The 22,135-nt window shown below is 51.4% G+C and overlaps 7 protein-coding genes across 7 annotated transcripts; 4 read left to right on the top strand and 3 right to left on the bottom strand.

Moving 5' to 3' along the window:
• Positions 1–14: 14 nt before the first annotated feature.
• hsp60 (chaperone ATPase HSP60) lies at positions 15–2,543 on the bottom strand. The gene is made up of 3 exons (XM_025626381.1): positions 2,258–2,543; positions 2,033–2,174; positions 15–1,964 (listed from the first exon to the last, which is right to left on the bottom strand). The coding sequence occupies exons 1-3, from the start codon at positions 2,363–2,365 to the stop codon at positions 451–453; spliced, it is 1,764 nt and encodes a 587-aa protein (XP_025474529.1). The 5' UTR covers positions 2,366–2,543; the 3' UTR covers positions 15–450.
• Positions 2,544–3,684: 1,141 nt separating this feature from the next.
• On the top strand, positions 3,685–4,269 carry BO87DRAFT_369831 (ATP synthase subunit epsilon family protein; the record flags this gene model as incomplete). The annotated part of the gene is made up of 3 exons (XM_025622002.1): positions 3,685–3,716; positions 3,792–3,906; positions 3,992–4,269. The coding sequence occupies 3 exons, from the start codon at positions 3,685–3,687 to the stop codon at positions 4,067–4,069; spliced, it is 225 nt and encodes a 74-aa protein (XP_025474528.1). The 3' UTR covers positions 4,070–4,269.
• Positions 4,270–4,452: 183 nt separating this feature from the next.
• BO87DRAFT_380876 (N-alpha-acetyltransferase 35, NatC auxiliary subunit) lies at positions 4,453–7,648 on the top strand. Its single transcript, XM_025624394.1, has 8 exons — positions 4,453–4,607; positions 4,698–4,765; positions 4,849–4,989; positions 5,060–5,296; positions 5,357–5,815; positions 5,869–6,126; positions 6,201–6,299; positions 6,350–7,648. Exons 1-8 carry the CDS (start codon positions 4,541–4,543, stop codon positions 7,304–7,306), a joined length of 2,286 nt encoding a protein of 761 aa, XP_025474527.1. The 5' UTR covers positions 4,453–4,540; the 3' UTR covers positions 7,307–7,648.
• Positions 7,649–9,752: 2,104 nt separating this feature from the next.
• BO87DRAFT_198913 (Zn(II)2Cys6 transcription factor) lies at positions 9,753–12,600 on the top strand. The gene is made up of 4 exons (XM_025618535.1): positions 9,753–10,988; positions 11,043–11,177; positions 11,237–11,327; positions 11,399–12,600. The coding sequence occupies exons 1-4, from the start codon at positions 9,968–9,970 to the stop codon at positions 12,333–12,335; spliced, it is 2,184 nt and encodes a 727-aa protein (XP_025474526.1). The 5' UTR covers positions 9,753–9,967; the 3' UTR covers positions 12,336–12,600.
• Positions 12,601–12,635: 35 nt separating this feature from the next.
• Positions 12,636–14,871, bottom strand: BO87DRAFT_401725 (uncharacterized protein; the record flags this gene model as incomplete). The annotated part of the gene is made up of 5 exons (XM_025625632.1): positions 12,636–13,092; positions 14,248–14,358; positions 14,391–14,458; positions 14,597–14,694; positions 14,754–14,871. 5 exons carry the CDS (start codon positions 14,869–14,871, stop codon positions 12,636–12,638), a joined length of 852 nt encoding a protein of 283 aa, XP_025474525.1.
• A 2,964-nt stretch (positions 14,872–17,835) lies between these two features.
• Positions 17,836–18,639, top strand: BO87DRAFT_401724 (SDR family NAD(P)-dependent oxidoreductase; the record flags this gene model as incomplete). Its single annotated transcript, XM_025625631.1, has 2 exons — positions 17,836–18,357; positions 18,418–18,639. The coding sequence occupies 2 exons, from the start codon at positions 17,836–17,838 to the stop codon at positions 18,637–18,639; spliced, it is 744 nt and encodes a 247-aa protein (XP_025474524.1).
• Positions 18,640–18,680: 41 nt separating this feature from the next.
• Positions 18,681–21,044, bottom strand: BO87DRAFT_401723 (membrane copper amine oxidase; the record flags this gene model as incomplete). Its single annotated transcript, XM_025625630.1, has 4 exons — positions 18,681–19,584; positions 19,676–20,350; positions 20,426–20,800; positions 20,845–21,044. 4 exons carry the CDS (start codon positions 21,042–21,044, stop codon positions 18,681–18,683), a joined length of 2,154 nt encoding a protein of 717 aa, XP_025474523.1.
• Between the last annotated feature and the right edge of the window lie 1,091 nt (positions 21,045–22,135).

The following is a 22,135-nucleotide window of genomic DNA, read 5'->3' as shown; positions in this document are numbered from 1 at the left end:
TAGGTCCGATGTTTAATTATTTCAGTTCGTTTAATACTTGGTAGGCAAGCAACATGTTTATGACTATACTACGAAGGTAGAATGCTCATGAACAATTAGTTAATGAAATTGCAAAACACCACGGCAGAATGAACGGCCGTGGAGCACATAAAGTACATGGTATGATACACAGGACTCCCTGAGACTTTTTGTGCCCAATATAACGGAGTGGAGATGATAAGGGAGGAGAGGATATAAGAGGTGAAAGTAGGAATAAGTCGGGTAAAAGAGGATGTGGTTAGGTGACCAAAGACGTATAACACATTAGAGACAAAGGAGATAGTCGAAAACCAAGAACAAGAAGAAAAAAAGCCATATCAGGACAATGCCCGTACTATGCAACAACACGCTGGAAGGGAAACCTCTTTAGAAACAAGGAACGGGTAAGGCTACACGAGAACGGGGGCTAGCTTAGAACATGCCACCGCCCATGCCGCCCATACCGCCCATGCCACCCATGCCACCGGCAGGAGCAGGGCCCTTCTCCTCAGGGGCATCAACGATGGCGACCTCAGTGGTACCGAGGAGGGAGGCAACACCGCTGGCGTCAACCAGGGAGGTGCGGACAACCTTGAGGGGGTCGACGATACCGCTGGAGATCATGTCGACGTACTCGCCCTTGGAGCTGTCGAAACCACGGTTGAAGTCCTTGGCGAAGTCATCGGTGAGCTTGCCAACGATGACGCTGCCCTCGAGACCAGCGTTCTCGACGATGGTACGGGCGGGGCGGGTGATGGCGCTCTTGATGATGCTGACACCGAGCTGCTGGTCGAAGTTGGCGGTCTGGACGTTGGCAAGACCGTTGGCGGAGGCCTTCAGGAGGGCAGTACCACCACCGGGGAGGATACCCTCCTCAACAGCAGCACGAGTGGCGTTGAGAGCGTCGACAACACGGTCCTTCTTCTCACCGACCTCAACCTCGGAGGCACCACCGACCTTGATGACGGCGACACCGCCAGAGAGCTTAGCGAGACGCTCCTGGAGCTTCTCCTTCTCGTACTCGGAGGTGGTGGGGTCAGCCATGACACCACGGATCTGCTCGCAGCGCTGAGAGATGCTGTCCTTGCTGCCCTCACCGTTGAGGATGATGGTGTCCTCCTTGGTGATGGTGATGGCACCGGTGGAACCGAGCATGTCGGGGGTCAGCTTCTCGAGCTTGATGTCAAGCTCGTCGCTGAAGACGGTACCGTTGGTGAGAACGGCAAGATCACCAAGGATGCTCTTGCGGTTGTCACCGAAGCCAGGGGCCTTGACAGCGGCAACCTGGAGCTGGCCACGGAGCTTGTTCAGGATGCAGACGGCGAGAGCCTCACCCTCAATGTCCTCAGCAATGATGACGAGAGGACGGCGGAGGGTGGTGGAGGCCTCAAGGGCGGGGATGATGTCCTGGACGGCGGAGATCTTCTTCTCAGAGAGCAGGATCAGGGGCTTCTCGAATTCGACCTTCTGGGACTTGGCGTCGGTGATGAAGTAGGGGGAGGTGTATCCACGGTCGAAGCGCATACCCTCGGTAACCTCAAGCTCATCCTCGAGGGTCTTACCCTCCTTGACGGTGATGACACCCTCCTTGCCAACTCTCTCCATAGCGGTGGAGATGAGCTTACCGACGTGGGTGTCGCCGTTGGCGGAGATGGTAGCGACCTGAGCGATCTCCTCACCAGTGGTGATGTCACGCTTGTTCTGCTGGAGGTAGTCGACAACAGCGTCAACGGCGGCCTGGATACCACGACGGAGGTCCATGGGGTTGCAGCCAGCGGCAACGTTCTTCACGGTCTCGGAGAAGATGGCACGGGCAAGGACGGTGGCAGTGGTGGTACCGTCACCAGCGATTTCGTTGGTCTTGGAAGCGACATCCTGGAGAAGACGAGCACCGAGGTTCTCGAACTTGTCCTGGAGCTGAATGGCCTTGGCAACGCTAACACCGTCTGTTACAGTCAGTACGACCGATCCGCAAAGCTCCGTATTATTAATTATGATTATAGGAAGGACGTACCCTTGGTGATCTTGGGGGAACCGTAGGGGGACTCGATCAGGACATTGCGACCCTTGGGACCAAGAGTAGAGGTGACAGCCTTAGCAAGAGTGTCGACACCCTTGAGGAGCTGGGCACGAGCCTCAACGCCGAACTTGAGCTCCTAGAATAGGTGTGAGCAAGCTTCCAGACAGGACTGTCAAGAGCTCCAGCAAGAGCAGCTCAATTCCAAGCTAAGAGACATACCTTGTGAGCGAAACGCTGCTGCTGCAGGCTGACGGGGGATCTCTGGAAAGAAGCACGCTTGGCAGCGGCGGACAGGACGGAGGTCCTGGAAGAGAGAGCGCGTTGCATCTTGAAGGGATGTTATGGGAAAACAAGACAGAAACAAGGTAGAAGAGGATATTAGAATACAATTAGATCGAGGGTAACCCGACCAGAACTCCCAGAGCAAGAACGGGTGTCAAGGGAGAAGAAGGAGAAGAAGAATGGATGGAGGAAGAGATGGAGATGGGGATGGAGATGAAGCCAAAGTCTCGAAAATTTTCCAGGCGATTCTCGATCCCCGGATTGTCTTGGCGGCAGAAGCTCCTAGAAGGTCACGTGGGGCCCGGCTATCCGAGGGAATCGCCTCGGGTCGTCGGAAGAGGTAACCCGTTGCCGGATATAAAGGCTTCTCGACATTTTATAAAAAAAAAAAAATTAATAATAATGATATATACTAGGATAGTCCCTAGGGATTTGATTGAGGGCTTATAATATTAAGCCTAGGTTCTACTTTCTACTATTACCACCAGAACCACGAGAACGGTCAAAATATATTCTGGTGGAGGGAGACTACCGTCTTCAGTTTTAGTACTACTACTGTTTAGTATAGTCTGTTGGTCCTCTCACCGACTCTCTTACTACTATCTTTAGTAGTGGTAGTAGTAGTAGTAGTCGTCTAAAGACACTATTAGAGAATACTTACAGAAGAGACCATAACTTGTGAAAGCTAGAACTCAGCGTACTTACTCATGATGGTTATATAATCATATCATGACTATTAGTATCTATTTACAACTGTAGATAACCTTAATATAAACTATTAACTATCTTTGTATTGCCCTCCACAAATCTCCTCGGTCCCCTGTATGGTTTCATTGACAAAATAGTAGCTACAAAGGTCATGTTGGAGGATTATAAGTGATGAGTTGCAGTATTTGTACTGGTTAATAAGCTACACTGACGCGTCTACTACATAAAACGTTATCAGGTGCTGCCATATATCGCCAGTTATATTGCTATAGTGGCCTAGAAGTAACTGATTGCTCCTTACGGCATCTATTCCATTTCATATACTTAGAACCACATATACCTCCAATTATTATGTTGGGTGCTGGACATTCTGTATTCTTGGGGACACAATAATTGAATTGAGTGTTGAGAAAGTCACACGAATTAGTAGTGCCTGTTATATTGCAACAAATCGATCTTGCTGGATGAAACACATGCAATATTATAAAGATCTAAAGATAAATATGGGGAAGTACATCCGTTGAGGGCGTGTCAGTCACGTGTATCACATGACCCAACCTTTCCCGAACCTCCGAAACTCGACCGTCTGCAAAGCATCCCAAAGCAAGTGTTCCTTCTCCTGAACAGAATCCCCTCATCTATCCCTCACCGTCAAAATGGCATTCGCTTGGAAAGCTGCTGGTCTTACGTATGATATCACTCTCGCTCTGAATCGTCTTGTCTGCTCTGGATCCCCGACTGACGTCTTGGTTGACTTTTACAGCTACAACCGCTACTTGACCGTTGCCGCTCGCGCGGTCCGCAGGTCTCTCAAGGACGGTCCCCGTGCTGCTGCTGAGCGCCGCGGAAACATGGACTTGCGTTTCGCCAAGTGGGAGGTTCGTATATGCACGCCTGACATACCCTTCGCCAAGTTCAATGGGATGAGGACGGGTTTGACTGACTATCGGGTTCCGGATATAGAACGGCAAGCAGGGTGAAGTCAAGTCCCTCGCCAAGGCCAACGATGAGGCTCTCGCTGCTCAGGCCGAGTCGAAATAAATACCCCGTTCCGAAAGTGTGTGAAAGAAGCCCGGAAGATGTGTATTCTGGATGAAGGATGTTGAGGTCTCGGGTGGAAGCCATGGGCAGGAATGGAATAGATCTCTGTAGCATATTGGCCCCTTTGATCAGGTCTAAATAGAAAAGAACTATTTCTTCCTGCCGTTCTTCTCTAGCTGGCTAGCAGGGCCCGCTTAACCACAATGTAGTTTCTTGTGCCTGCGAGAGCATGGGTTCCTGAATTGAACTCGACGGGCTCTGCTTGAGCGCGTGCGGCTTGTGTTCCCGCAAGTTTTGCCCTGTCCGCCCGACTCCCCGCCCTCCCCTCGCCCGCTCTCGGTCTGCTCCAACTCTCATTCCCCTTCCCCTTCGGTGCAACCCTTCTTTTTAGACGACCCAGACAATCTGGCAGCTGGCTGCAAATGATCGTGGTTTCACATGCTGCCTAACAACTCATTCCCTGTTTCGACAATGCGGGTTGTCACGCAGTCAGTAGTCCCGCGCGACATCACCGATGAATTTACATCCGCTGCCTCAAGTGAGCCACTTCCTCTCTAAAGCCCGCCCTTTAGTTATTCCACCGTATAAAATGAATTGCCCACTGACTACTTTTCTACCTTTCCCTCAGAGCTGAAAACTGGCCAGCTTGTCAAAGATGATTACTTCACACTTTTCGAAGCAGTTGGGGCGTTGGAGGTCGGTTGCGACTCAATATGCTTTTGACAGACATCCGGCCGATTACACCGAACCAGAAGCTGATATTCTCCCATTCATAATAGATTATGGACTCCAAGATGGACAGTGGATATCTAGGCCCCGGTGAAAACCATGCGCAGGCTTTGGATGACGACTACGATGTGACGCGGGAGCTTAGTCCGGAGGAGGTCCTTGGTATTATGGACGGATTGCTGTGTCATGAGGTATGTTGAGGTACTCACACTCGAATATTTGACGCTGCATTCGACCATGCTAACTTGTCTGTTGCGATAGATGGCATGGCATATGGGCCACCCTCTTTCCCAAACCCTCTTCACATCCCTGTACCTTGATAAGCTCTTGTGGCCTGTCCCAAAGTCGCTCGATGAAGCCACCTTCTCTCGCGGACGTGCCGCGAGTAATGAAAAGGAAGCCCCGATCGTGCATCTGGTACTGCGTGCTTATTGTCTGGCGCTCCTCAAATGCTGCGACTTTGTTCATGCACGAGTAGCCACTGAATACTATTTCGAGGTTGGTTTTGGCTTACTACATTCTGTTGGCTCCGCAGCTAACAACAATCCTTCATCACAGGAAGAGGACTTTGTCACCCAGCTCTACAATCGCAGTCTGCTGTCGCAATTCGAACCGGAGCCATTCTACGACCTCCTTCACCAAGCGATCTATTGGGTTGACGAACAGAGAGACAAGTTGGATGAGAAAGTGCTGCAGGCCATAAAATCAAGACTGCTCTTCCGACGTGACTTTCTGAAGGGCATGGAACAAGATATCGAAGTGATTGAGACGAGGTCAAAGGAGCCATTTTTGGCTTGTCTGCCCCAATTGGATGATATGGCCAAATCGACGACCCTCGGAGCGCAAGTGCCTGATTCATTCAGTTGGAAGATTCAAAGAAAACTGGCCAGCACTGTGCCCCCAAGACCGATGGTGAATATCAATTTCGACGATGCGCTGGCGCATCTGAGACGACTATGTCAAGACGCAATTGATCTCCAAGAAGTCATCGGTTACCGCGGTCCTTACAATTTCAAGGTGGGTGGCCGCATGGCTTTCTCGCTGCAGCAGTGTCTTACTAATGGACGCAGGTAACTGTCTGGACTCTGCTGTCACGGAAGCCTCAGCCATCAGTATATATCCGATCGCTGGTTCAGTCAATGATCGTAAACAACATGACGATACTGGGAGCCGTCCCGGTTAAACAGCTCCTGTACGATGAGCTCGCAGAGCTTGTACTACCGTCTAGTATACTTCTGCAAGCCAACATGGACGATATTGAGGTGCCTTCAGACCCCCGCTTCCAAATTGCCAAGCAAATGGACGCTTTCGTGCAGCGTTTCTCCCAGGTATGCACCTCTCATCCTCTCTTCCTGTGTATAGGTTTCTATCCAATGCTTGACCCGACTAATACGCCATGCAGCCTTTTGTGGACACGTTCCGTAGTTCCTGCCTGAATCGCTGCCGCATCCGCCGTACTGTTTGCCATACCATTGTCGACTGGGACAACTTGCAAATGGAGGTAAGTCCCCCGATATTCCATTTAGCATGGGTAGGCCTAATCCTCTGTAGGCGGAAGATCTGGATGAGCAACTCCGTACCCTCAGCAAAGAACCCCCGCTGATGCTCGCTAACGGCGACGCAACGTACTCATACCCTCTCAGTAGCTGGGCCTACCATCAGAAACTGGTTCAATTCCGTCTCATTCTTCAGCTCGGGTTCGAGCTTTCTATCTACGCACCGGAAGAACTACCGGGGATGTACTGGTACCTGTCCCACATTTGTTCTACCCATCTAGGCCATATCGATCGTATCCGCACGTTCACTGTCGCCACGGCCAAACGAAACCTTCCCGATGTGGCCGCCAAGAAGCGCGATGCTCTTGAACGCCATGCTGCCCTCCAGAAGTCCCTCAAACTGCTCGAACGGCTCACGACGCAAATCGTTGCGATTGACGCATTTGCAATTTCCCTGCACGCCCTGTACGTGCTCCTTGTTCGCCATAGTGTCCTGCCAACAGCCTCTTCACCCCAAGCGTACTCTAGCGACCGGTTGCGCTACGAACTCCGCATGAAACCCTTCCTTTCAATTACCTTGCCGGAATTGGTCCCTTACGATGAGTACCGACGGGAAGCGGTGCTCGAAGGAGACAGTGATGAGATCGTGCTGGAGCGTGCCACTAAGGCGATCTCGGAAGCCCGGAAAGCGTGGGAAGCCACGCTAGCGAACGGGGCTTTTATCCGCGATTCCGATGGCGAGGAAAGCCCCGCACCGGCCATTGAAGAAGACTGGAAGCGTGACATCAAAGACACGAAGCGCGCCTGCATCGGTGCCAGTATTGCCATCGGAACAGTCAAGGAAGCATTGGAGAAGCGCACGCCAAAGGAACCATCTGATGAAGCGGCCAACAGCCCATCGGTAAATCTCCGGGTGACCATTCCAGAGGTTGGGAGCAAGGCCCGTTGGCATGATTGGTGGATAGTTCCGCAGATCTCCCAAGCGACAGTAGCAGCCTCTAAGAAGACATGAAGGGCATCATCTCCCTACGGCGACCGGTACTTGCCCGGCGGGCGCAAAGTAAAACAGACCCTGGTTGCCCTTCTCGCCGCGATCCTGACGGGGATCGGACCACGCGAAGGCGGTCCCCCAGGGGTCGTGTGCGTCCTTCCCACCGTAGGCTGGAAGCGAAGACGACCGGCGCGGAGTACTTAGGCACATCCTGTGGCGGGGACGACAACGCTGATTGGCACCTCTGAAGCTGTGCACGAGAGCCGACCGTCCCCCAATGTTATCTAAATTACTTAGTGAAGCCCTAGGCAGCTGGTGTGGAGACCTGCCCGATGCATCATGAAGTCATGTATACTATAAGATACACCAAATATACCGATCACATTGATGAGGATTTTCAAATCGCTTACCTGGTACCCGACCTGCAGAGACAAAAAGAGTAAAGGAAGTACACCAACAACATTAACCAAGTAGATTGATATTAGGTATCTTTCAATTGACACGTAATTAGATCACTTCGCATCATCAGTCAAGGAAGGAGCGATCCAAACCTAGTAGTAGTAGATTTAGCTACCTCCCCACTACCTACCAGCTCGTCTCGGCAGGAGCAAAGCAGTAAGAGGATGTACAAAGCAGATCAGCCCATACCCATCCATCCTTCCATTCCTTCCTTCCTTCCTTCCTTCCTTTCTTTCTTTCTTTCATACTTACACTTACTGTACTTACCCAGTCAGCTGACCCCGACCTGTCAAACTGCCAGGTCCGTCAGTCATCCAGGCTTCTCCTTACTCAGTAGCTTTGAGCTCTCGCTATCCATCTCTCACTGCAGCATCCACCAGCCTCTCTATCCCGGACTTGACATCCATCATCATTTCATCTCCCGAACTTGTAATGGATCAGAATCGGAACAATCTCGATTCATTCACCGAAATGGACGTCAGTTATGCAACGATTGCTGGAGTTGCTAGCTAAGTAATAGCTCGCTCGCTACGATACCGGGGTGAAAATGAGGTGGGAAACAATCAAAGCTACTAAGCCTGAAGTGAGTACACTAGCTACGATGTCCAATGCTATTTAGTGAACTAGACTAACAAGTGGGGATAAACAGAGTTACGTTGACAAACTAACTTGACTAACCCAGGGAGTTGCGTCGATGACCTCACCGGACCCGAGACTGTGGATGGATGAAATGGAACCTAATGGTGTGGACACAGCCGGGAAGGAAGGGCAGCGCCAGGATGAGAAGAACGAAGGATGAGGGAACATCAGATGAACACCAATGGGCGATTAATCATTGGGTGGGAAATTGCCGAGCGGGAATGATTCACGGCTGGCTTGGTCCATGCGGAACAATCGATAAACAGACACATTGAAAAGAACAAAGGGAAGGAGGGAAGGAAGGAATGAAGGAAGGAATGAAGGGAAGCTGCAGAGAAAAAACACTAACGATCGGGAACTCAACAATTGGGGGGAAGGCATGATAAGATCTACTACTACTACCGACAATTTATAGATTTTTCTGCATTGCACGACTCTCTCCAGTTCCCGATTGGAACTTGTTGAGAAAGAGATGAGAGGGGGAAGAACGGAAGAGAATGAGAGACAACACGCCATCTCGGAAGGTTCCATTTCCACGGCGCGGAAATCATCAGCGGGCCTCTGAAGGTTGGGTTTGAATTAGTTGGTTGGTTATGCCATTTTCTGCTTTCTCTCTCTTGCCGATGTCTGCCTGACTAACCGGGCGAGTCAGAGAGACACCCGAGAGGAAGGAAGAAAGAGAGGGGGAGAGAGAGAGAGAGAGAGAGAGAGAGACAGAGAGAGGGTAGGAAGGACAAGAGCTGAGAGAGAAGAGCCGGATCGGATCCCCTCCAAAAGTCAGTTCATCTCCCCAAAGCTGCTTGCTGTCGCTGCTGCTGCTGCTGCTCCCCAGGGAAAGATCGGCTTATGCATTGATCGGAGGATCGTCTATCTAACCTCGACCATCTTGTCCCCATCTTTTTGTTACTATCTTTACTTCCCCAACTGTCCACTCCTCATCATACTATCTCAGGGCTTCACTTGCCTAAACCCAAACCTACTATCATTTCTGCTCGAAGACATCTGCTATTATCATGGTGATTCAAAATCCTACGAGCAGCAGCAGCCGGGGTCGGACCCATTGATCGGTGAGTGTCTGTCTGTCTGTCTCTTCCGCCCCCTCCTTCTGCCTCTGCCTCTTCCTACGTCTGGCTTTCCACTGTTTCGCCCTCCTCGGTAGCCTATCGTTGAAATTTGCGTGCCCTGCTCCTCTGCTCAGTCCTAATACGCCTATCTCCGTCGCGCTGAGAGTTGCTGACGTCTCGGCCCGTCTAACTCTATCCTCATTCGCTCGCAGCTCTTTCTCTCCTTCTCTCTTTCTTGCTCTCCAATTTGCACGTGTCGTCTACATATTTTTTTTTTTTTTTTTTTTTTTTTGCTCGGTTCTAAAATCTTGAACACCTTCGCCCAATGTCTCACATCTTTACTCACGTTTGCACTACGATTAGAGCCCCGTTTCGGAAATTAAGCGCGCGTGTATGATCGTCTGGTTGCACAGACAGACGTTTTGTCTATCCCTTCCCTTCCGTCACGCACATCAATCCCCGAGATTCCCCTCCCAAATAGCGGGGACCAAGCAAACGTCTGCAAATCCTACCGCAAGCAATGCCTACGTATCCTATCCGTCGCCGGCCGCGCGAGTGTAAAACTTGCCTACCTTGCCGTGCCAGCAAGGTCCGCTGCGATCGCAATGTCCCATGCGGCAACTGCGTCAAGCGCAACTTCACCTGCTCCTACGGTCGTCCTCCACCCACCGCTCCCAGACCGGCCTCCTTCATTCCCGACCAGTATGCCTCGTCCGCTACGACTCCCGCCACCAATACGCCGCAATACATGCCTTCCGCAGCTTATCAGTCTGCCGCCCATCGCGATGGTCCCTACGGTGCCGATCCCGAATCAGCCAGCTCTGCCAACCAGGATGGTCTATCGGAGATGGTAACGCTGTCGCAAGAGGAATGGGACGAGATCAACTCCAAGATGCAGACAATGGAACAGATCCTGACCAGTCTGGGCTCCCTGTTTCAGGCGCACGGCGCGCGGAAAGTCGCCCACTCCCGATCGGAACCGTCGCAGGAGCAGGAGGAGGAAGACGACTCGCCTGCCTCTGAGGGCATCTATGGATCAACTACGCTGAGAACAAACTCAGTCCACATCGGATCGAGGTCTGCTCTGGTGGACATTCTAGACAAATCGAAGGTTTCCGAGGACACGGCGCAGGCGCTACCCAAAGATGACCTTCTTACCGAGCTGGCGATGGGGAACGAGTCGGCCGCCTACCCCTTCGTGGACCTTTGGTCGTCGGATCCGTATACGTTCAATATCTCTGGCGTGTGCAGTGTGCTGCCCGACGATGAGCAATGCCGAAAATTTCTAGCCTTCTATCGGAATATTGGTGCGGTGCTGTATCCCGTGCTGCCGGATCTCGTCAAGTTTGAAGCGGACATGAACAAGCTGTTGCAGGGCCGACAGGCCGCGGGTGGCGTATATAGTCCGGATGCTAATGGCCTAGTGAAGCCGTTTGGCATGAGTGTCTCTTTTCTTAGCCTTCTATTTGCTGTTTTAGCATCTGGCTCTCAACTATCTGATCTGCCTGGGAAAGAACGAGAGTTGACCTCGTGGGTATACGGTTGGTCGACACTTCCACACTAGCTTCTATTCACTTCATACTTACCCGCCTCAGTGTCTTGTTCTTACCATTGTCTGCGCATGTTGAACTATGTGTCTCAGCCATCCCTGGAGGTGATCCAGATCCTCTTGATCATTGGCAGTGTCTTGTCGTATAACATGAACGCAGGCGCATCTTACACGTTGCTGGGTGAGTAACATTCAACGCACACGAGGCAGCAGCTCGAAGCTAATGCACTTGACTGAAAGGAATGACGGAGCGTATGTGCATGGTGCTAGGTCTCCATGTCGAGACCTCGGGGTTTTCGCGAGCCACGCAGGCGGCGCGGAGAAGAGTATGGTAAGGGAAATCATCGACAATCATGAGAGTGACTGGAAAAAATTTCCGATGCTAATGCGCAACGCAATAAGGTGGGCGATGGCTTTTCAGAACAGTCATTTTTCCTTGGCGTATGACCGACCATCCATTACCATGATCAACCAGCCAGAGATCCCGTACGATCCGAAATCGATGCCTGGTCACCGAGGGTATTTTGAAACGCTTTGCCGCCTGATTCAGGTTGTCCTCGACATGCTGCGAGGGCTGATGTTCACGCATCATTCCCACCTGCGGTACCACGAAATCCGGGAGTATAAGCAACGCATTGAACGAATCATTGCCGAGGCCGCACCGCATTTGAAATCTCGCGAACGCTGTGCGACGCTCGGGGAGCATATCGAACGGACCGAACTGCGACTCCATTCCTCGTATTTCATATCGCTCATGTGCCGAGTTTCGTTGGATCCGGACACTCCGATGGATGAACAGCGGCGCGAAGTTGTTCGGGAGGATTGCTTGACGAACTTGATAAACACAATCGAGGCATTCATTGAGCTACATTCCATCAATTCCCATGCGTCGCGAACCTGGATTAGCCTGCAACGAACCATTGCGTCAGCATTTCTTTTGGTAGCGAATAACAACGATCAGTTGCATCCGCAGACGTGGGACTTGATCGAGAAACTGGAAGCGGCGTTGTCGGACCATGTCCATGACGATAAGAGCAGCGACCACAACAGCAAGACGGACACTGCCAAGCACCTTGCATCTTCCCTTCACGCTCTTCGGGAGGTCAGTGCCGCCTTCCGTGCGCGCAAAACGCGCCACCGGGTGGTGCCGAAGGTGGTACCTAGCCTGCAGAACACTTCCCCTGCCACCTCGTTCGCATCGCCATCCTCCACTCTGGGATCGGGGGTACCAGCGTACTCCTCTAGCCAGAGCGTTTCTCCAGACGGGCATATTGACAACATTCTTAACCAGGTTTCGGATGTAATGCTATTTCCCAGCATGAGTTCGGGAAATGCTTGACCCATCAACCGGGCAGTCATCCAAAAACATGATAGTTAGTGAATTTGTGCGACGGCCCCAACGGACGCGGGCGCACGGGCTCACCCATCCGGTCCCTCTCACCCGCTGTTTGGGTGTATGAAGCGCCCCGTAGAGAGTACACCTACACCATTGAGGCGGCTGAGAGAAGTCGTACCAGCAGACTCCTTCGCTGAACAACCGTGTCAGTTCATGCCGCATATATTACAGTGTGCCCCTTGGGCGAGCCTTGATGACCCTATAGCCAGCGTCGACAAGCTTCCCCCCTCTTCCCCCTGATAACTAGCGGTGTGAGGGGGTGGAAGAATCGAGCAGGATGCAGAATTCTCCAGACATAGCAAGAGGGAGGTTGGGGGGGGGGGGTTTGGTTCGTTCAGCTCCCGGGAGTAGTGAGGGGGGTTTGTTGAGGGTAGGGCGAGGCGAGGCGAGGCCAGGCAACGGGCGGGTATTTGTAGCGGAGAGATGGGCGGACCGGGGCGTGAGAAGCAGTCCCCCCTCGCGGCGGAAGTTGGATGGCGATGAAGATGGGCTGCTGCTGCTGCTGCTGCTGCGGCGGCGTCTTGGGTTTGACGACGAGCTTGACTCGCGGATCAGGCAGCTTCCTTGCCCGGCCGAAGAATGACCGCTTCGGCCGAAGAAAACGATCGCCCGAACATTCCTCCCGGAATTGGCAGTTCGTCGGTTTGGGTTCGAAGACGATTTGCAGTTCGGTTCCGAATTCCTGTAATAATAATAATTTCTTTTAAAGTTTGATTAGAAGATCTTGTCGTTCTCGACTTCCCTTTCCCAAATCTCTCTCCCCTTCAGGAACCACACTGCTCGTGATCCTCTTTCCTTCCTGGTGTTTCGTCCCTCTTCCTGTCGGGCGCCGTAACAAGTGGGAGTAGCTTCGCGGTTATTTCCTTTTGCACGTTGGGGGGGGGGTCCCCCATCTAGTGAGTGAGCGCCAAGCCAAGGTTTAAAAGCCTCAATGCCATATTCACACCACAGACAATGAGGGTCAAAGGCGACGAGAATGTGGGTGAGAAAATAAGAGAGAAAAACAAAAAGAACAAAACGGGACAGCCAAAAAATATGAGGGAGGATGAATGAGGCTTCGAACCAAAAGCCAGGCTGTCTTGTCTGTTCTTTTGCGATGGAATCCACACCTCTCGTTTCAAGTGAAGGTTGGCCCTGTTGTTCGGCCGGATAGCACCGATCCATGAGCCGAACGGCGAGACCCGGAAAGTCCGAAATGAGGAAAGGGGGGCGCCAGCAAAGGAAATAAATAACATTAAAAAAAAGAAGAGCGACGGTGGCGGACTGACTTACTACTACTCTTACTATTACTACAGAGTACTAGTACTAGTAGCTATCTAATCCGCGCACACCAATGTTATGTGTCACGACTGACGAGTACTAAACTTACTACTTAGGTACGTACTATATCGCTCGTGACAAGGCTGCGGGGTCAACCGTTGAGCCTAGTTATGGATCGATTGATTGATTGATTAATTCCTTGGTCCGGTCGAACCACACTTCTTCTTTTTCTTGCCTCGGAGCCGAAACTTGGGCGGACATGAACTTCTATTTCTGTTTCTGTTTCTGTTCCAGGCCTTGCAATCCTGACTCGTCGTCTCTTCTCTCTTCTTTCTCACAGCACGAACACTCCCGCGGACTACTTACTACCCCGATCGTCGGATTGCATTCTGTTGATGCACGTACTGTGACACACTACTAGGACGAACGCATGAAAGACTATATCATATTTGGAATGACGATCGTCGGTGGATGCTGGATGCTGGAGCTCTAGTTCGCTCTTTCCTGCCTTGGTTTGGTTGTGTCCGGCGGCGTTTGTTCTTTTGTCCTATCCTATCCCTTCTCCCGGTGGACTTTGTACCTTCTCCTATACTACGTACTCCCGGCAGTCTCGTTGCACTGAGGGAGGGAAGGGGAGGGGTGTCGCGTCAGTCCACTACCACCAGCCAGCCATCCCGAGAAACATAAACGAGAGTGATCATACAATCTAGGACAGGGATTCGAATCCAGAGCGGATACTGCCATGTCTTGTCGGGTCGGACGTTTAGGGAAGACCGTGCACGGATAGCAGAATGGTAACGGCCATCCTAAACCTCCTGAATCCTGAGTGGTGTAATGCACGCGCTGCAGTTGTAGCCAGGACCTGGCTAGCTGGCTGGCTGGCGTGGGGTCGGGCGCAGTAATAGTCAAGGAGACACAGTAACTGGATATGTTCGACCCTGAACAGGTATACCGTATGATCCATCCTCCTCTGAAGGATCCGGCCGAATCGATTGTTCCAGTTCAACCCAGCACGTGGCTAGGGTCCCTCCACGGATATACCCTTCGGGGTAAGGACGTGATGCTCAATTGGTCTGTCCTTGTATCCTCATGCTCTTCCACCCCCCTGTCTATCATCTCTCAACCATCGGATATACGGTAGAAGTTGAACCCTGGGTTCAACTGCATGATAGTTGTGACGTATGCGCCAAGGGCTCCGGACGTGCGGAAAAGACCTCATCCTGTCAAGGCAGACATTTTCTTAGAACCCTTATCGCAGTGATACTGTTTCGCGGGCATGATGGCAGGATGTAGGACGGTGGGACTGGGGCCGGACTTGTCTGGTCGAGGAAACGCAGTACGTAGTTAGCCTGTGCCTGTACATTCTTCTGTGCGGGTATGATAGAGGAACCAAGCAGGAGATGACTCGTAGTAATGTAGATCGAGAGTGGTAGAGGAAGGTAAAGGACGAGATCAAGTTCAATGTTTCTTCCTGTCATCCGAGTTGGATGGAACCTCAGGCACACCGAGGGATCTCGTGACGAGGCGCACGGATTCGGCTTTCCTTTTTGACTCGGACTTCCTCTGCATCTCCATCAATGCTGCCTGACTGAGCTTGTCCGTATCTCACTTCCCGGTTGTAAGCTTATGCCCTGTTTGTCGTTTCATCATGCATCGTGAACCAGCTTGATGATAGATTCGCTGAGAATAAGATTGAGTGCAACTGAGTTGGACAAGTCGAATTGTCCTATGGCCTCACTCACGGTCGATGGTTTGCCATACATGAGCATCAGAAAAGGAGATATGTGGCTGTACTGATCCAATCAGTGCACAATGATGCTTCGAATACCTCAGCGGGCACCTATCAGCTTGATGAACTACCGAAGTCCACCTCCATCTGGCTTCAATCACACTCTCCAAACACTACCTGCGTCTATCTAGCACTTATTGCACGCTAACCAGAAGGAACGAAAACCCTCTACTTCACACACTAGCCCAATGAAACCAACGGTGCCCGACAACTTCAACCCTGGTAAGCCTCGCTTCATCTCTTTCTCTCCTACGAACCAGATATTATTAGAATCCGCATTCCACGGCACGACCATCTTGCACAATACAAGCTAACAAATGCCCCAGAACATTAGACTATCTACCTCCCGTCAGAAAAACCCAGTCTAGATAGATAGATGCCGATCCAGCGAGCTCGCCTCAGTGGATACCCCTCGGCCAAGGCCCGGAAACGACCGGAAATTGGTTCCTTTGAGCGAGATTATTCTCCATCTCGCAAACTGGTGCTGGTTCGATCGCGGCTGGGTGTTGTATCAGAGTACCTAGATCCCTTTTTCTGGCCAAGGGGCTAGAACCGTGGTTCGGAAATATCTTCCAAAGGGGAATGACGGGCCCGATCTGGTGGAAACCGTGGAAAGCTAATTTCAGGGCCGCGCGGGCGATCCTTGGGTACGATGAGACATTATTTTCCGTCTTTCGGTATGGATGGTAGGCGCTTTCGGCCGCAGGTTGGTTCTCTAATGCCGTTCCTTATTCTTCTTTAGTGCAGCGCTGTTGGATCATCACCGGGATTGACACGCAGAATACTGCAAGGGGTTTCATGGTCACGGACAATGGGGTGTTTATTAACTAGTTGGTGGGTGTGTTGGATTAGTTGGCACTAAGGATTTTCATCTCATGTGCAGTGAGATTTGTTTGGCTCGCAAGCGTGCATGGCCTCGCTTAAATGGAGACTGACTTGATTCGTCTAGTCGGCTTCGCTGATAGTTTCAGTTGGTGATTAACTAACCGAACATTCTTAGCTCCTTTGTGCACTAGCAATGCTCTCGTCTGCCTAAAGCTCGAGAAGTACTACAGGGCTTCGACCTCGCTTCTGCGGCCTTGCTGGACTGGAAACAAGCATATCCTCTGTCATTTCTGTCTGCCCCGGACACTTGCTAATGATAGAGATCTCGTGCATAACCTATTACCTGTGACCAACAAGCATATTCACAGTGACGCTAATCCCAGGAACATAGGATAATCTTAGCAACAGAGCAACAGGTCGTACGCATCCGAACCCTCTTCGCGTGTCTGGAATGCGACTTTTAAGCAAAAATCCTCGAACTTCGAGCCTCAAACTTATGAAAATTTGATAGATCGCCAAGTTCATATCGTTGGTGTCGAGATCCAGGCTCGGACGAAGGGTTTCATACGATGGAAGGTTGGGGAGAAGAATGCCTAGACTATGGCAAACGAATCCTCAGGCAGATGCTGAGCGCTTGGGGAGGCTGTGGCTCGACTAGTGATGCTGGACCAAAATCTCCCACTGAGCTCTGCATAGCGTGGGGTTGCAAACATTCACCAATGGTCACACAGTCTGGCCTTTGAAATTGGCAGTGTGCTCTTGGAAGCCAGACCTAGGATAGAGCATGGAGGGTCTACTGAACTACAGTGAAGTGTGCCAAAGTGACAGGCCTCCAGGTGAAGCGGTTGAGAATGTGCAAGTTCTTTTGTGACGGCGGAGACCATTGGCTTTTCTCCTGGTGTGACAGTTACTGCATAAAATGTTCAGCTGCAGACCAACGGACCTTTACAGTTAGGGGAAGCCGAAGACCACCAAAAGCGATCACATACATGACCAACGCCGACGAGCTCAAGTGATAATTGAGATAGGGCGCTAATGATACGTCAAACTAAGAAAGCCGGCGATCACTACCAAATAAGTATTATGTCAGTCGCTGTAGCATGCTAGACAAGGGTGTGTGATCGACTGGACAGCAATGTGCATCGGTTATCAGCATGAGACACACTGGGCCCATAGTTCATACTAGTGTTCCTAAAACAAGATTACCACGCATCTGACAGTCGCACAAATTTGAATTGAAGAAGTTGACTTGCCTATCGAATCTTGTGATGGGTGCGGTTTCCATCACTTCGAGAAACATCCCTGCTTGGAGAAGGCTGCTAATTGGTGGGTAAAACCACATTCATGCCGTTTGCTTAATGAAGAAGTCATCCCAATGCATGAACCTCAACCTGGACGGCAATCTACATGATTGTCCACCCCTATACATAATGTGCTAAGTCTACACCGCAATAGCTACCATCTATCAGATTTCTATCATTCAAAAGCACCAACCAGCCCCTCTCATAGCCAAACCCACTCTCGCCTCATCATTCTACCCAAACCCCAGCACACCCGAATCCTAAAACCATGACCCTCACAGCAGACTACCATTCAGGCAAAGCCTACGTCCTAACCGGCGGCTGCTCAGGCATCGGCCTCGCCGTCCTGCACTACCTCCTCGCACGATCTGCCATCGTCCACGTCCTTGACATCTCATCCATCCCACCAGAACTCCCCTCCCACCTCTCTCAGAAGAAGAAAAACCTCTACTTCTACCCCAACACAGACGTCTCCTCTGTAACCGCCGTCCAAAAAGCCTTCGACCAAATAACCACCACCACCCTAACCCTCCACGGCCTGGTCAACAACGCCGGAATCGCCTACCAACCCGTCGCCTTCGGGTTCGAATCCGATGATATCTTCAACCGAGTCATGGACGTAAATGTCCGCGGCGTCTGGAACGTGGGGAAGGCATTCCTCTCGCACATTCTCCCAAGCGAAGCCGATCAGCAGTTCAACCCAGCGACAGCTAGAGAAGGCCGAGGCGTGATTGTGAATCTATGCTCAACGGCATCTTTCCACGCTAACTCGGGGTATGTGACATACACAGTGAGCAAGCATGCCGTGTTGGGCATGACGAAAACATGGGCTGCCAGTTTTGCGGGCTAGGGGGTCAGAGTTAATGGCGTGGCGCCCGGTGCTACGGATACGCCTCTAATAGATGGTATCTCGATTAAGATGATGCAGGAGGAGTACACGAGTCAGGTGCCACTGGGTAGGAGGTGTGCTAAGCCTGAGGAGATAGCTGATGCGGTTGGGTTCTTGTTGGGCAAGGAGTCGAGTTATATGACGGGACAGGTGATTACGGTGGATGGGGGGAGATACATATAGATAGATACTATAGGACAAACCCAATAGTGAAATGATAATACTCATCCCCAAAGCACCTCCTCCACCGGCCTCACCACAACCTCCACCCTCTCCCCGGCCTGCCCAAACGTCTCCACCTCCTCCACCTCCACCCCACCCCCATCCTCATCATCTCCAAACCCAACCCTAACCATATTCACCGTCCCGCGACTCTGATCCCCCATAAAATAATTAACCGGCACAAACCTCACGCCCGCCACCGCGGTGGTCATAACTGTATTCGGTAAGTCCCCGGTAGTGGGAACATGATGCATCGCCAGATTAACCCACACCACCAGATCCGTCTGATTGAGATCCTCACCGTCGAAGAACTCGTTGAAGTTAATCATGGGGTTATATACGTCTTGGTTATTGTATGGGTGCGCGGACCGCGGTTCGTGATCGTGGTGTTGGGTGATTTGGATGTCGTGTTCGGACCAGTGGGCTGCGTGGATTAGGGTGCTTGAGTTGATGATTGTTAGGTGGTTTGTACCTCCCCCTCCGGCGGAGGAGGAAGAGGAAGGGAGGATACGGTAGCCGCGGTATTCGTTGTAAGCGTTACGGGTGTCTTGGTTTATGATACTGAGCATTCTTGTTGTGGTTGTTGCTGATTGGGGAAAGTTGAGACGGCTTTCTGTTTCGGAGGAGAGGATGCGGCGGGAGAGGTACATTGTGTTTCGGGGTTGGTTGGGATTGGACCATGAGTAGGAGGTAGTGATTGGGACGAGGGAGGTGAGTTCGATGGAGTTAGCGGTGCCGAGGATGTCAAAGTCGGCTTTGAAGTTGAGGATGTGGTCGTGCATGGAGCCGGAGAGGGCCGAGTGGATTTGGTACCCGTAGTTGGTGTTGTGGGCTGAGTGGGCGGCTTGGATGTAGCCAGAGGCGCGGACTTCGATGCCGATGGTGCCGTCGAGGTGGAATGTGTAGCTTGGATTTGGATTTTAAGTGAGTGAGTGAGTGAGGGGTGGTGAAAGGGGTGTTACCTGATGGTGTAGTCGTAGTTACCGATGGTGGAGACGGATCGGAGAGTGAGGTAGATTTCTTGGTGCTGGAGACGTAGCTTGGGGTGGTGTGGCGCTGGATGGGGTAGTCGACGTCGTATTCGAAAAGACAGAGACTGTCGACGTGGGTGTGTGTTGATTCGGACTCATAGAGGGAGGTGTTGAGATATGTGGCATAACTTGGACAGTCGTAGCCTTTGACGAGCTCGAACGTGTATGGACCGAATCCGTAGTACGAGTCTAAGTATGCGGTACTGGATTGAACGGGGTCGTTTCCTGCATAGTGTGACAGAGCTTCTTGTAGACCTAGCTCGTATAGGATGCGCTGGTCTCTGTAGCGAACGTCGAAGATGGAAACACCGGTGTCGCGGGAGAAGCCGATATAGAAGGAAAAGCCCATCCAGGTTACGTATTTCTGGTCTGTGTCGAGAGCGTACCGTGCTCCTGATGGGGCAACCATGACTGGAGGCTGCTTTAGATCGTCTGGGAGGATTGGTCCCTGTTGGTCTGTTCGTGCCCAGTCGCCTTCGACGTTGGAGAGGAGTTTGACGAAGCCTGGGGAGTAGTATGCCTTGCGAAAAGCGTTGGTGGTTTCGTAGAATATGTTATTGTAGAGCCAGCCCTCCAGCTTCCACTTGGATGGATCACGGCCTGTGACGTCGGACTTGAAGAATAATCCCAGGGGCAGAATGCTGCTGGCGTCGAAGTCGTCAACAGGGAGGTTCCAGAATGTATCCCAACGGATGGTCCGACCATCATCCTGCCACAGGGGGTTAATCCCTGAGATTCTTATGGTATCATTGTCTAGGCCTAAGGCTGTGCCGTTGAAGAGGTCCAGAGTGATGTCGACTATCGAAGCGCTGATCTTGTATAGCCATTCAGAGTAAATAGTGTCGTGGTCAGCGTCAAGATTACGTATGCGGCCTTGTGTCTTGCGCGTATAAGGATATTCCAGTGGCACCCACGTGGTGGTAGATTTGTCCGTAATCGGTAGAGGTCCTACCAGTATTTCGGCGTAGCATGGGTCAAGAGTAGCACGTACATCAAGCACAACATGTGCATAACGCGTGGGAGGGGGGTGATCGTGGTCCAGATACAGCAGCACATCGGACTTGTTCGGACGCATCAGTTCGACAAGGGAACTATGTGGTCAGTGTGCTACCATGAACGGAGTAGCTAAGCTTACATTGTATTATCCCACTCTCCGGCGTCATCGGCAGCGGTTAGGTTAAGCTCGGGTTGTTGGAGCAGCCAGTGCACAACAGATGCTGTCTCAACATCTGTCAGGCCTCCCCAGACGTTTTCATTGGGAGAATTGATTACTGTAAAGTTGCTCGACGTGCCTGAAAATAAAGGTGTTGCGGAGCGAGCTTGCAGGTTGTGCATCCAGCCCTTTCTCACTTGACCGTGGTGTACCCATCCTGGTTTGTGCTCAGGCCGAGACCGAGCTAGTACATTGGTTGTGAGACCTATAAGCAAGAGACAGAGCGCCGTTAGTGAAAGAGTCTGTCGCATGTTGGGCGATTGAGATTCATATATGATGCTTACATCAGATACGCAGAGTAGAGTCCGTTTATATACCTGCAAGCCTCTGTGTAACTCTGCTTATGCCAGAGTCACACCAAGAATGTCCACGTATACTATCGCGTTTGTTATAATCCGGAAGTGGATGTTGCGTTGCCTGATCGGGATTCATTGCGCAGGCAGACTCGTTGAAGGAGTAGGACATCCTAATCAACGAGTATTGGCTACATAGTCTTGGCTTTGAAGAAGTGGAAGAAGATTTGGACCCTCGGTCATGGCTGTGCTTAAGTTCGGGCACTTAGGAGCAAATAGGTTATCGCAGCATGGATGATGTAAAGCTTCAAGGATAACTTGGTATGATCATGGTCAGGCCGTGGCTTCTGCACGGGGGGGAAAAAGCGTTAATACACTAAAGGCAGCACAGTTACACTTTGACAGCTCCAATCGGAAGATAATGAAAAGGTGAAGGATACAGAGAGTTTTGGGATAAACCTACAGCTGTCGAGCACTCAAAGGCGTGGATGATCATTTTGGTCACGAGTTGCTGGAGTCCTCGTGTTGACTGTCAGGTTGGAAAGTGGCAAGCATATCCCCTGTCAAAGAATTTCGGGCATTCCGAGATCTTTTTGTTGAAGCCTAAGAAGCGATCGGTCGATAAAGAACTGCAGCAAGAGTGTGAGCACGAAGAGCGGGGTAGGTTTGGTTGGAGGCCTAAAGTTGGCTTCTGGATTCCGCCGTGTCAGAATAACAGCCAGCACATTGACTTTGATGTCCCGGAAACGGCTGCAAACCCGCAATGAAGATCACGAAGCAGCTATGAGGATGGGAAGGATGGGTGGAAGATGGAGAGTGGAAAGATTGCGGCCATTCAGCCTCAGATCGCGTGACCGCCCGGTTCTTATTTGGGGAGTTGCAGGCCACTACGATTCTATTCTTATACTTAGGGCATGCTA

The sequence above is a fragment of the Aspergillus neoniger genome (genome assembly GCF_003184625.1).
Source record: "Aspergillus neoniger CBS 115656 unplaced genomic scaffold BO87scaffold_55, whole genome shotgun sequence".
Taxonomy (NCBI): domain Eukaryota; kingdom Fungi; phylum Ascomycota; class Eurotiomycetes; order Eurotiales; family Aspergillaceae; genus Aspergillus; species Aspergillus neoniger.
The sequence above is the reverse complement of the archived record's forward strand: the minus strand, read 5'-3'. Positions and strand labels throughout refer to the sequence as shown.

Coding starts and splice junctions, on each gene's coding strand:
- BO87DRAFT_198913 (XM_025618535.1), top strand. CDS start 9,968: ATGCCTACGTATCCTATCCGTCGCCGGCCGCGCGAGTGTAAAACTTGC. Junction 10,989..11,042: donor GTTGACCTCGTGGGTATACG/GTTGGTCGACAC, acceptor TACCCGCCTCAG/TGTCTTGTTCTTACCATTGT. Junction 11,328..11,398: donor GCGGCGCGGAGAAGAGTATG/GTAAGGGAAATC, acceptor CAACGCAATAAG/GTGGGCGATGGCTTTTCAGA.
- BO87DRAFT_380876 (XM_025624394.1), top strand. CDS start 4,541: ATGCGGGTTGTCACGCAGTCAGTAGTCCCGCGCGACATCACCGATGAA. Junction 4,608..4,697: donor ATTTACATCCGCTGCCTCAA/GTGAGCCACTTC, acceptor CCTTTCCCTCAG/AGCTGAAAACTGGCCAGCTT. Junction 5,297..5,356: donor CCACTGAATACTATTTCGAG/GTTGGTTTTGGC, acceptor CCTTCATCACAG/GAAGAGGACTTTGTCACCCA.
- hsp60 (XM_025626381.1), bottom strand. CDS start 2,365: ATGCAACGCGCTCTCTCTTCCAGGACCTCCGTCCTGTCCGCCGCTGCC. Junction 2,175..2,257: donor AGCAGCGTTTCGCTCACAAG/GTATGTCTCTTA, acceptor CACCTATTCTAG/GAGCTCAAGTTCGGCGTTGA. Junction 1,965..2,032: donor TTCCCCCAAGATCACCAAGG/GTACGTCCTTCC, acceptor TGACTGTAACAG/ACGGTGTTAGCGTTGCCAAG.